Source organism: Dendropsophus ebraccatus, chromosome 1 (genome assembly GCF_027789765.1).
Source record: "Dendropsophus ebraccatus isolate aDenEbr1 chromosome 1, aDenEbr1.pat, whole genome shotgun sequence".
In the NCBI taxonomy this organism is placed as follows: Eukaryota; Metazoa; Chordata; class Amphibia; order Anura; family Hylidae; genus Dendropsophus; species Dendropsophus ebraccatus.
In genome coordinates this window covers 9,617,682-9,631,419 of record NC_091454.1, presented here as the reverse complement: position 1 = coordinate 9,631,419, position 13,738 = coordinate 9,617,682, and the positions used below count along the sequence as shown (strand labels likewise).

Below are 13,738 nucleotides of genomic sequence, written 5' to 3'. Positions count from 1 at the left end.
GATTGATACTTTATAAATAGACACTAAAGGAGTCCACACAAAAAATAAAACTTTGTGATAGGAAAAATAAAGTTACCCTTTAAGAGTACGTGCTGGAAGGCACCATGTGGTATCTTTATTCAATATTGGGAAAGCTATAGGGGGAGCAGTCCCTTTACCACAGACACCAGTCATGGGGATGTGGGCCTTGTTATAGGTCTTCTATTTGGGTTCCGGAGCTTCAAGAACAATGGGGGGTGAAGGTCCAGCGGAGAACAGGATCAGAGCCATCTCGACGTAGCCCTTACCTCACTTTGAAGTTAAAGGGGTTGTCAGAAAGTCATACATATTTGTAAATTATTTCTATTTAGAAATCTCCAGTCTTCCAGTACTTATCGGCTGCTGCATGTCCTGTAGGAAGTGGTGTATTCTCTCCAGTCTGACACAGTGCTCTCTGCTGCCACCTCTGTCCATGTCAGGAACTGTCCAGAGCAGCAGCAAATCCCCATAGAAAACCATCCCTGCTCTGGACAGTTCCTGACATGGACAGAGGTGGCAGCAGAGAGCACTGTGTCAGACTGGAAAGAATACACAATTTCCTGCAGGACATACAGAAGCTGATATGTACTGGAAGACTGGAGATTTTTAAATAGAAGTATACCTATCTGACACCAGTTGATTTGAAAGAAAAAAAAAAACAATTCAGCACCGATCCTTTACTTTCTAGAAGGTGTGCAGAGAACCCACCCTCTCCTCCATTGACTATATGGGCATCCAACTTCTTCAGCCACCGGTAATCAAAGGCCGGACAATCATTCTCGAGCATGCTCCAGTTGCGCTCATCCCTAGTGACGTCATATCGATGACTTAACTTAAGTCATAGCTGGCACACAACAGGTTAACCAGATTTAAAAAGTCCTGGTGGCGGCATTGGCTTGCATCTTCCGAAATTAACTTCTAAAGAGTGACGCCACATCGATGACTTAACTTAGGCCATAGCCGGCACACAATAGGTTAAAGGGAACCATTCACCCCGTGGCCCCCATTAGAAACAGACATACAGTGACATAAAGGTCAATATACTTACCATATCGCTCCCGGTCCCGTCCCGGATCTCGTTGTTGACACGGAGAAATCGCTGATTCTTCTTCTCCCGCCCATTATGGTAATGAGCTGAGATGAGTCCAACGTCCATAGGAAACGACGGACGAGTCCAACTTATTCATGAGGTCCTCTTCTCGTCGCCGCCCATCCACGCCTCCTGGAACTTGATTGACGTCTTCAGTCTTCAGTCTTCTGCCGAATTCCCGCGCAGGCGCCGCTGCGATGGTCTCGTCACCTCTTCTGCGCTTGCGCGGTAAACAGGATGCGTGTTCGAGCCAATCGGCGCACGCGCAGTAAACAGTGGAGCTGCAGAGCGGCTTCAATTGTGAACTGCGCATGCGCCGAAAACGACCGTCACGGCGCCTGCGCGGGATCCGGCGAGAAGAAAGAAGACGAGGAGGAAGAAGACCCGGCGTCAATCAAGTGTCGGAGGCGGGGAGAAGGCTGGACTTCGGGCCGGCGGCGCTCATTACCATAATGGGCGCGAGAAGAAGAATCGGCGATTTCTCCGTGTCAACAACGAGATCCGGGACGGGACCGGGAGCGATGTGGTAAGTATATTGACCTTTATGTCACTGTATGTCTGTTTCTAACGGGGGCCACGGGGTGAATGGTTCCCTTTAACCAGACCCACTGAAGACCCCAATAACATGGCGCTAAGTCCTTGTATGGTGGCGGCATTGGTTTGAATCTCTTGAAATCAACTTCTAAGTAGCGAGGTCACATTGATGACTTAACTTTGGCCGTAGCCGACACACAATAGGTTTAACCATCCTAAAAAGTCTCAACATTGAAGACCCTTTTAACATGCCGCTAAGTCCTTGTATGTAAACTTTGTGGCGCCATTACTTTGGATCCCTCGAAATCATCTTCTAATGAATGACATCAGATTGATGACTTACTTTAAGCCATAGCCGACACACAATAGGTTAACCAGACCCAAAAGGACTCAACACTGAAGACCCCTTTAACATGGCCCAAGACTAAGTCCCCTTTAAAATGGTGCTAAGTCCTTGAATATAAACCTGGTGGTGGTACTGGTTTGGATCTCTCGATATTGTCTTCTAACGAATTACGTCATAGCGATGACTTACTTTGAGCCATAGTTATCACAAGATAGGTTAACCAGAGCCAAAAAGTCTCAACACTGAAGACCCCTATAACATGGCGCTAAGTCCTTATGTATAAACCTGGTGGTGGCATTGGGTAGCAGTTCTCGAAACACTTGGCATCAGTTCTTCTAATGACGTTAGGTTGATGACTTAACGTATGCCATAGCCATCACACAATAGGTTCACCAGACCCAAAAAGTCTCAACACTGAAGACCCCTTTAACATGGCATAAGCCCTTGTATATAAACCTAGTGGTGGTACTGGTTTGGATCTCTCGATTTTTTCCTTCTAACAAATTACATCATATCGATGACTTACTTTGAGCCATAGTTATCACACAATAGGTTCACCAGACTCAAAAGGTCTCAACACTGAAGACCCCTTTGACATGGCCCAAGACTATGTCCTTGTGCATAAACCCGGGGGTGGCATTGGGTAGCAGTTCTCGAAACACTTGGCATCAGTTCTTCTAAGGACGTTAGGTTGATGACTTAACGTAAGCTATAGCCATCACACAATAGGTTCACCACACCCAAAAAGTCTCAACACCGAAGACCCCTTTAACACGACGCTAAGCCCTTGTATATAAACCCAGTGGTGGCATTGGTTCGGGTCTCTCGAAATCACCTTCTAACCATCGATGACTTATCTTAGGCCATAGCTGGCACACAATTGGTTAAGATGAATAGTTATTCGCTGGTCCCAGACAGAGACCCCCGCATCAAACCCTTCATTATATTGTCCTCAAAAACCAGAAGAAGGAATGTCTCTTAATATAGGACCAGTAGCCCGGAGTCCTGAACATTCCAGTGTAAGCCTGTCCCCGCACGCCTGCCTAACACGTCATCCTCCCCGTAGTATTATTCCAGCTGCACCGGGAAGTTACGAGCCCTCGGTGTGTTTTATCCACCAGGTAGGTCCCACCACTTGGCCACCATATGTCCGCATTGCCTGACACACAACTAATGGCAATGTATCAGCGGGAAGATCCCATCCTGATCCCTGTTCTTATCCCGGCTACGGAGTGCTTGGAATTCCTGGCTCCCCCCTGTCCCGCTAACCTGTTATTACATACGACCCATTGACTGGTGACAGTGATTACAGTCTTCATCCGGACAACACAACATTTTTCCAATTCCACATTCCTTGAAGGAAAAAAAAATCCCGGGCGTCCTTGTCTGTCCAACATTCTTCAAAACAAATCTCCATTGCTTCATAGTTATATTTATCAGAGAGAGCAAGATGGTGGCCATTACGGCGCCCCCCTGGGGGTTCTCCGATCTCATCCAATGGGAATTCCAAGATGGTTCATATTCGCTTTTTCCAATTTGGTAAATTTTTGAAAGAATTGTTTTTAATTCCCCCCCCCCCCCCCCAAAGATATAACAATATAGGGGGAGATTTATGAAACATGGGGGGAGATTTATCAAACATGGTGTAAAGTGAAACTGGCTCAGTTGCCCCTAGCAACCAATCAGATTCCACCTTTCATTCCTCACAGACTCTTTGGAAAATAAAAGGTGGAATCTGATTGGTTGCTAGGGGCAACTGGGCCAGTTTCACTTTACACCATGTTTGATAAATCTCCCCCCTGGTGTAAAGTGAAACTGGCTCAGTTGCCCCTAGCAACCAATCAGATTCCACCTTTTATTTTCCAAAGAGTCTGTGAGGAATGAAAGGTGGAATCTGATTGGTTGCTAGGGGCAACTGGCCCAGTTTCACTGTACATCATCTCCCCCTATGTATATAAGGAGACACTGACAGACTATAGATGGTCAAGGTAGTCGATGAAGTCACCCATGGCCTCTTTATTGGGAAATATTGGACCATGGTTGGAGACTAGTAGATAAAACACTGCCCAAAGCAACCAATCATTGGTATTATCTATGTATAGTGCCATATAGTGCCCAAATATTACATACAGTTCCATACAGCTATGGTGACCACATAATAAAACCAACAAGGTGAGTAGAACTACTGTATAGCAACAAAATACTAAATAATAGCGCCATATAGCATGCTCCTAGTACTAGATATAGCAACCACATAGTAAAGCATCGAGTTTTCGAATAATAGTGCCGAACAGTGCTGTCAATACTACTAACTATGGTGACTACATAATAAAATGAGAAAAGTTACTAGAACTATGTACAAATACTGCTGCCATACAGCTGCTAAATAATACCGCCATATAGCGTCGCCAATAGTACTAGATACAGTGATCACATAGAAGTAGAAGTGTCCTACAGGCTCTAGATAACAGCTTCGTATCAAGTACGGTAGAAGTGTAGCACCTAAATATGACCGCTATACAGATCCTAAATAATATTGCCAGCAATAGTGACCTTATAATAATTGAACAGCATTGTCAATAGAAGTCTAGCACCTTAATAGTACTTTCATTAAATAGTAGTGCCATACCGTACAAAACAGCTAATAATATTACACTATATGTGGTCACTATAATAGTATTATACTGACCACATAGTGATAATAGAACCAGCAAAGTCAACAGCACTTTACCTCCTAAATATTTTACTTTCAGTCTGTAAGTGATAATAATACTGCCATATAATAGTGCCAGTCTTGATTCATTGTAATAGTGCCGTCACATAAGTGTTGTAAAGTGTAACATTCCCCAGGCGGCACTGCTGCGGTGCGTTACAGAGCCGTCTTCCCTAGCAGAGGCCTCCCCGCTGACAGCCTCGGCCTGTGTATAATTACAGTATGTCAGGGCTGAGTTAGTGCCGCTGTCAGCTGAAGGAAACCATGTGCGATGCCGCCACATATTGCACTGATTGATGTGACACAACAGGTAGTCGTCTATCCACAATAATAACTGTCTCATACAGGATTCACATTCTTAATATTGTGCCGCCAAACATTCACCAAAGATTTGTGTAATTAATATAATACATCCATACACTTCCTATGTAATACTACCATACAGTGCTCATATAAAACACCCATACACTGCCTATATAATACATCCATACACTGACTATATAATACCACCATACACTGACATATAATACCCCATACACTGCCTATATAATACTCCAATACACTGGCTACATAATAGCCCCATACACTGACTATATAATACCCCCATACACTGCCTATATAATACCCCCATACACTGACTATATATAATACTACCATACACTCCCTATGTAATACCCCCATACACTGCCTATATAATACCCCCATACACTGACTATATATAATACTACCATACACTCCCTATGAAATACCCCCATACACTGCCTATATAATACTACCATACACTGACTATGTAATACACCCATACACTCCCTATGAAATACCCCCATACACTGCCTATATAATACACCCATACACTGACTATGTAATACCCCCATACACTGCCAATATAATACTACCATACACTGACTATATAATACTACCATTCACTCCCTATGTAATACCCCTATACACTCCCTATGTAATACCCCCATACACTCCCTATGTAATACCCCCATACACTGCCTATATAATACACCCATACACTGCCTATTTAATATCTCCATACACTGACTATATAATACCCCCATACACTCCCTATGTAATACCCCCATACACTGCCTATATAATACCCCCATACACTGTCTATTTAATATCTCCATACACTGCCTATTTAATATCTCCATACACTACCTATATAATACCCCCATACACTGCCTATATAATACCCCCATACACTGCCTATATAATACACCCATACACTGCCTATTTAATATCTCCATACACTGCCTATTTAATATCTCCATACACTGCCTATGTAATACCCCCATACACTGCCTATATAATATCTCCATACACTGCCTATTTAATATCTCCATACACTACCTATATAATACCCCCATACACTGCCTATATAATACCCCCATACACTGCCTATATAATACCCCCATACACTGACTATGTAATACCCCCATACACTGCCTATATAATACTACCATACACTGACTATATAATACACCCATACACTGTCTTTATAATACTACCATACACTGTCAGAATTTTTTTTTTTATCTTCTTTTTGTGTTAAAAAAAAGTTTGAAAATATTTAAAAACAACAAAACTGCAGGCAAATGCTGGATCCAGGCCGGCTTATTAAAGCAGAGGTGAAGTGTTCCTTTAAGACAGGCAGCAGCAGCAGGAGGAGGAGGAGGAGGAGTACTGCAGCCAGTCCCAGCCCGGGCGCTGACACAGACGTTATATTACAGCGCACGTACAGCAGAGCCTGGCCTATACATAACAAGCCGAGGCACCGGGGGGCGCCACTGAGGGGGGCACATATACTGTATATAGAGAGTATAACACAGGATGTAACTCAGGATCAGTACACAGTGACCCCACCGGCAGAATAGTGAGTGCAGCTCTGGAGTATAATACTGGATGTAACTCAGGATCAGTAATGTATGTACACAGTGACCCCACCAGCAGAATAGTGAGTGCAGCTCTGGAGTATAATACTGGATGTAACTCAGGATCAGTAATGTAATGTATGTACACAGTGACCCCACCAGCAGAATAGAGAATGCAGCTCTGGAGTATAATACAGGATGTAACTCAGGATCAGTAATGTAATGTATGTACACAGTGACCCCACCAGCAGAATAGAGAATGCAGCTCTGGAGTATAATACAAGATCAGTAATGTAATGTATGTACACAGTGACCCCACCAGCAGAATAGAGAGTGCAGCTCTGGAGTATAATACAGGATATAACTCAGGATCAGTAATGTAATGTATGTACACAGTGACCTCACCAGCAGAATAGAGAATGCAGCTCTGGAGTATAATACAAGATGTAACTCAGGATCAGTAATGTAATGTATGTACATAGTGGCCCTACCAGCAGAATAGTGAGTGCAGCTCTGGGGTATAATACAGGATGTAACTCAGGATCAGTAATGTATGTACACAGTGAACCCACCAGCAGAATAGTGAGTGCAGCTCTGGAGTATAATATAGGATTGCTGATTATAGATCCAGTGCTGTTATACAGGTGGAGTGTCCCTTTAATAAAACCTTTATCAGTCAGGACGTTGTTGAGCAGCTTTCCGTCAGCCGCCTGGCTCTTGTCCGTGTTGTCCGCCTCCCGCCCGAGCCCCCTTCTTACCTTATGCACAAGGAATTTTCTGGTGTAAACTATAACTTTTATTACCATAGTAAAAAGAAAGGAAAAAGAAAATTGCGCCATTATCTCGCCTCCAGGATTTTCTTCTTTCTCACAGGATCGGCGGCGGCACATTCTCCGTCTGAGGAGCAGATGAGTCAGTCAGGAGCTGGAGGGATAGACAGGGATTTCATGGGATAAGCTGTCTCCAGTCTATGCTGTTCCCGAACCAGGAAGCTCAGGAAGCGAATCTGTTATGTCAAAAAATTTCTCCAAGCCCGGCTGGTGTTGTTAGTTTAACCCCTTAGTGTGGTGACACACCGTCAGTCCATTTCCTGTGTTCTGTCCTGATCTAGCTGCTACTAAAGACAGATTTCCCCTAACAACAAGCAGCGAACAGCAGATTACAGAGAAGTGAGACATCTAGTGGCCAAGTCTTTAGAATTGTTTTTCTGGGGTAAGAAGTCATGAAGGAATCACATCTTTGAAATGACCGTGACTATTTAAAGGGTTTAAAAGATTTGTAATTTAGTTTAAAAAAAAAAATCTCAAGTAAACTGGTGCCAGAAAGTTATATCAATTTGTAATTTACGTCTATTAAAAAAAACTCCAGTCTTCCAGTACTTATCAGTTGCTGTATGTCCTGCAGGAAGTGGTGCATGCTCTCTAGTCTGAGACAGTGCTCTCTGCCGCCACCTCTGTCCATGTCAGGAACTGTACAGAGCAGGAGAGGTTTGCTGCTGCTCTGGACAGTTCCTGACATGGACAAAGGTGGCAGCAGAGAGCACTGTGTCAGACTGGAGAGAATACACCACTTCCTGCAGGACATAAAGCAGCTGATAAGTACTGGAAGACTGAAGAGTTTTTTTAATAGAAGTAAATTACAAAACTCTGGCACTTTCTGGCACCATTTTTAAAATTTTTGCTTAACTACCCCTTTAAGTTGTCACTTTGGTGACAACCAAAACCCTCCAAGTCACTCATCTGTGGTTATCCTGTTCTGCTCTGCCTTCTGTTCCTGAATCAGGAAGCTCTGTCTGAACACCTCCATGAGGAGGAGTGTGATTGGCATCCATGGTACACGGGTAGTAAAGGGTCTATGGAGAATTCCAGAACTTTCTGTCGGCTCAGCCTTGGTATTTCCTCCAGGAAATGTCAGATTCCTCAGCGTACCACTTCCTGCCCGCATCCTCCACCTGCATCAAAGGAGCCGGGCGGCTGACGCTTAGGATGTCTCAGAACGGGAGGGGGTTGGCGTTACATCCATCATCTATTGATCCATCCCTTTAAGGATTATATTATCACAGGTGCTGGCCCTTTAAATGGCGTCGCCCCAATGGCCATTGACCGAAATTATGAGCAAATCGCATATTTCTCCTCTCCAGACGTCTCCATCCACCCAAAGTAAACTCAGCTTACGTCCAAGGTCAATACCCTGGGATGGGAGTGGAGCCCCTTTAAGGGCAGAATGTATATTTGTATAGGAGGAGGAGCAGAAACCTGTCGGATGTTAAAGGGAAACCCTCCTGGGATATGGGAAGGTTATCCAGGTGACTGGACGGCGGCCATATTGGGGAAACACAACAGGATAGCTGAAGTTTATTGAAGTCTTATATTAGACCTGACCTGACTTTACTTTATTCTTTCCAGATCCTTCAAGCCAGATTTTGTTCTGATCCGACAGCACGCGTACAGCATGACCCCCGGAGAGGACTTCCGCAGCCTGATCCTGGGACTACAGTATGGAGGGGTCCCGAGCGTCAACTCCCTCTACTCCATCTATAACTTCTGCAGCAAACCCTGGGTGGTGAGTATACATGTTATTCCATTACTGACCCTGTACTGATCCTGAGTTACATCCTGTATTATCCTCCAGAGCTGCACTCACTATTCTGCTGGTGGGGTCACTGTGTACATACATTACTGACCCTGAGTTACATCCTGTATTATACTCCAGAGCTGCACTCACTATTCTGCTGGTGGGGTCACTGTGTACATACATTACTGATCCTGAGATACATCCTGTATTATACCCCAGAGCTGCACTCACTATTCTGCTTGTGGGGTCACTGTGTACATACATTACATTACTGATCCTGAGTTACATCCTGTATTATACTCCAGAGCTGCACTCACTATTCTGCTGGTGGGGTCACTGTGTACATACATTTCATTACTGATCCTGAGTTATATCCTGTATTATACTCCAGAGCTGCACTCACTATTCTGCTGGTGGGGTCACTGTGTACATACATTACATTACTAATCCTGTACTGATCCTGAGTTACATCCGGTATTATCCTCCAGAGCTGCGCTCACTATTCTGCTGGCGTGTATGTACGTTACACTGTGGGATCAGACACAGGAGGAGGCAGCGCTCTGGTCCCTGATGCAGAATGCTGATAACACAGAACACATCCAGCTCTGCAGTCATAACAAGCTCATGTTTATCTTCCTCCTGTCACGCTCCGGCCTCGCTGGGATGATGGCAGCCATGTTTTCTCTTTGCCCGCTTGCCAAGAATAATGAGCCAGGTTTTTGCCCTGTGTTGTTGGTAAGATGAGACGGACACAGGACATGAACCTGCCGGGGGAATGGCACATCGGGGGTTAATAAGAGGGGTCAGGTCAGCCTCATGGAGATGTAGCAGAGCTGATCTGTGAATTTATATAGGACTGTAGTGTCTGAACACACAGGGCACAACCCAGGGGGTTAAAGGGGTTATCCTAAGGTGAAGGGCTATCCCCTATAGACAGGTCGAGGAGCAGTGACAACTACTCGAGGAGTCTTTCTGCAATACAGGTGACATTGCTGACTATATAGGACCTACCGATGTCTTTGGGGCCTAAGCAGCAGTCTGTATGGGGCAGGGGACCTAAACAGTCATCTGTGGGGGGTGGGGGGAGAAGGGCTAAGAAGCAGTCTGTATAGGGGGACTTTAGCAGCAGAAGTCTTTATGCGGGCCAAACAGGAGTGTGTATAGGGGAGGACCCAAGCAGCAGTCTGTATAGGGGAGGACCTAAGCAGCAGTCTGTATAGGGGAGGACCTAAGCAGCAGTCTGTAGGGAAGGGACCTAAGCAGCAATCTGTATAGTGGGACCTAAGTATCTATCTGTATGCGGCATTGGGGGACCTAAGCTGCAGTCTGTATGGGGGGTCTAAACAGCAGTTTGTATGGGGGGGGGGGGTTAAGCAGCAGTCTGTATGGGGGGCTAAGCAGTGGTCTATATAGGAGAACCTAAGCAGCAGTGTGTATGAAAGGGTGCAAGCAGCAGTCTGTATGGGGGGATAAGTAGCAGTCTGTATGGGGGGGGCTAGGTCGAAGTCTGTACGGGGGGATAAGCAGCAGTCTGAATGGGGGGCCTAAACAGCAGTCTGTATAGTAGGGGGTGCTAAGCAGCAGTCTGTATGGGGTGTGTGTGTTAAGGAGCAGTCTGTATGGGGTGTGTGTGCTAAGCAGCAGTCTGTATGGAGAGGTTTGGGGAGGGCTAAGCAACAGTCTGTATGGTGGGGGTCTCAGCAGCAACCTGTTTTAGGGGCCTAAGCAGCAGTCTGTATGGGGGAGGGCTAAGCAGCAGTCTGTATGGGGGAGGGCTAAGCAGCAGTCTGTATGGGGGAGGGCAAAGCAACGGTCTATATAGGAAAGCCTATGCAGCAGTCTGTATGAGAGGGCTAAACAGAAGTTTGTATGGAGGGGTAAGCAGCAGTCTGTATGGGGGGCCTAAGCAGCAGTCTGTATACGGTGCCTTAGCAGCAGTCTGTCTGGTGGGCAGAAGCAGCAGTCTGTATGGGGTAGCCTAAGAAGCAGTCTGTATGGGGAAGCCTAAGCAGCAGTCTGTAGGGGGGCCTAAGAAGCAGTCTATAAAGGGGCAGCTAAGCAGCAGTTTGTATGGGGGAGGGCTAAGCAGCAGTCTGTATGGGGGAGGGCTAAGCAGCAGTCTATAAAGGAAAGCCTAAGCAGCAGTCTGTATGGGGGGATAAGCAGCAGCCTGTATGGGGGGCCTAAGTGCAGTCTGTATGGGGGGGCCAAAGCAGCAGTCTGTATGGGGGGCCTAAGCAGCAGTCTGTATGGGGGGCCTAAGCAGCAGTCTGTATGAGGGGCCTAAGCAGCAGTCTGTATAGGGGGCCTAAGCAGCAGTCTGTATAGGGGGCCTAAGCAGCAGTCTGTATGGGGGGCCTAAGCAGCAGTCTGTATGGGGGGCCTAAGCAGCAGTCTGTATGGGGGGCCTAAGCAGCAGTCTGTATGGGGGGCCTAAGCAGCAGTCTGTATGGGGGCCTAAGCAGCAGTCTGTATGGGGGGCCTAAGCAGCAGTCTGTATGGGGGCCTAAGCAGCAGTTTGTATGGGGGGCCTAAGCAGCAGTCTGTATGGGGGCCTAAGCAGCAGTTTGTATGGGGGGCCTAAGCAGCAGTCTGTATTGGGGCCTAAGCAGCAGTCTGTATTATTTGTAGCTATGGGGCTCAGCCTCTTCTATTCCTGGTCCCCAGCTCATGTTCTGCCCATATTGTGCCTCGATAATCCACCAAATACATTGGGAAATGTAAGATACGATCACCATAAACACAGCGGTGCCTCCCGTCACTGATCAAACGGAAGTCTGGTCATTACACTCGGCTGATCTGTGCTCCATCATGTGCTGATTCCCAGCCCTGTCACTGCACACAGCAAGCGGGCGCAACACCCAGTGACAACTACACCACTATCACTGATGTACAGTGGTGCCTTGGATTACCAGCATAATCAGTTCTTAGACCGCGCTTGTAATCCAAATCACTAATAATTATATATGTACAGCTGGTATAACCTGGGTATCTCCTGTATATAATTATATATGTACAGCTGGTATAACCTGGGTATATACTGTATATAATTATATATGTACAGCTGGTATAACCTGGGTATATACTGTATATAATTATATATGTACAGCTGGTATAACCTGGGTATATACTGTATATAATTATATATGTACAGCTGGTATAACCTGGGTATCTTCTGTATATAATTATATATGTACAGCTGGTATAACCTGGGTATATACTGTATATAATTATATATGTACAGCTGGTATAACCTGGGTATATACTGTATATAATTATATATGTACAGCTGGTATAACCTGGGTATCTTCTGTATATAATTATATATGTACAACTGGTATAACCTGGGTATGTACTGTATATAATTATATATGTACAGCTGGTATAACCTGGGTATATACTGTATATAATTATATATGTACAGCTGGTATAACCTGGGTATATACTGTATATAATTATATATGTACAGCTGGTATAACCTGGGTATATACTGTATATAATTATATATGTACAGCTGGTATAACCTGGGTATATACTGTATATAATTATATATGTACAGCTGGCATAACCTGGGGATCTCCTGTATATAATTATATATGTACAGCTGGTATAACCTGGGGATCTCCTGTATAGAATTATATATGTACAGCTGGTATAACCTGGGTATATACTGTATATAATTATATATGTACAGCTGGTATAACCTGGGTATATACTGTATATAATTATATATGTACAGCTGGTATAACCAGGGTATCTCCTGTATATAGTGATGTATATAGCTCTGCAGTATATATTAGACCCGGTGGTGACCTGATATCCTCGCGGTCGCCATGACGGTCTGTTATGAAGTTATCAGTCACTGGCGCGGCTTCTTGTACAGTAATATGTCGGTTCTCATTCTCTCGTTGTCTTTCCAGTTTTCACAGCTCATAAAGATCTTCCAGAGACTGGGTGCCGAGAAGTTCCCCCTCATCGATCAGTCCTTCTTCCCAAACCACAAGCAGATGGTGAGTGACACTGGTTTCCCTTATGGCGGTGGAATGAGACGGGTGATGTCTCTGCGTACAGACAGGAGATGCTGCTGATACTGCGATGTCCTGGAAGTCATCTGATTGATAATTCACGGCACATGTCATCCACATGACTGCTTATATGATCTCATGATCAGGGCGCTGAGCCGATCAGCTCACACTCTGGAAGCAGACAGCGCCATACATTGTGTAGTGGCCATGCTGGGTTATTGCAGCTCAGCTCCCATGCACTTTATTGGGACAGTTTTCAATAGCCACTGCCAAGTATACGGAGCTGGTTGGAAGCTGCCCCTTCAATAATCTGTTAAACCCCCATGCATCAAATATTGATAGTCTATACTTGAGATGTCTTCTATGGTGGTATCATTGCAGGTACCATCTATATTGAAATCCTCTTAAAGGGAACCCGTCACGATGAAAATGCTACCCAAGCTATCGACATCATGTTATAGAGCAGAAGGAGCTGAGAAGATTGATATATATATATTTATGGGTAATGTCTGATGTTTCCAGGCTAAAGAGTCCAGTCTATTGAGTGGCACCGCC

General features: G+C 45.1%; 1 protein-coding gene across 6 annotated transcripts in view; it reads left to right on the top strand.

The window, feature by feature from the left end:
• Window positions 1-13,738, top strand: part of SYN3 (synapsin III) — a 174,245-nt gene that overhangs the window by 77,352 nt on the left and 83,155 nt on the right. For all 6 annotated transcript variants that reach the window (XM_069966574.1, XM_069966553.1, XM_069966563.1 and 3 more), the window contains 2 exons: window positions 8,990-9,146; window positions 13,079-13,168. In XM_069966574.1, coding sequence (XP_069822675.1) covers window positions 8,990-9,146; window positions 13,079-13,168 — 247 coding nt within the window. The remainder of the gene's footprint in view (window positions 1-8,989; window positions 9,147-13,078; window positions 13,169-13,738) is intronic.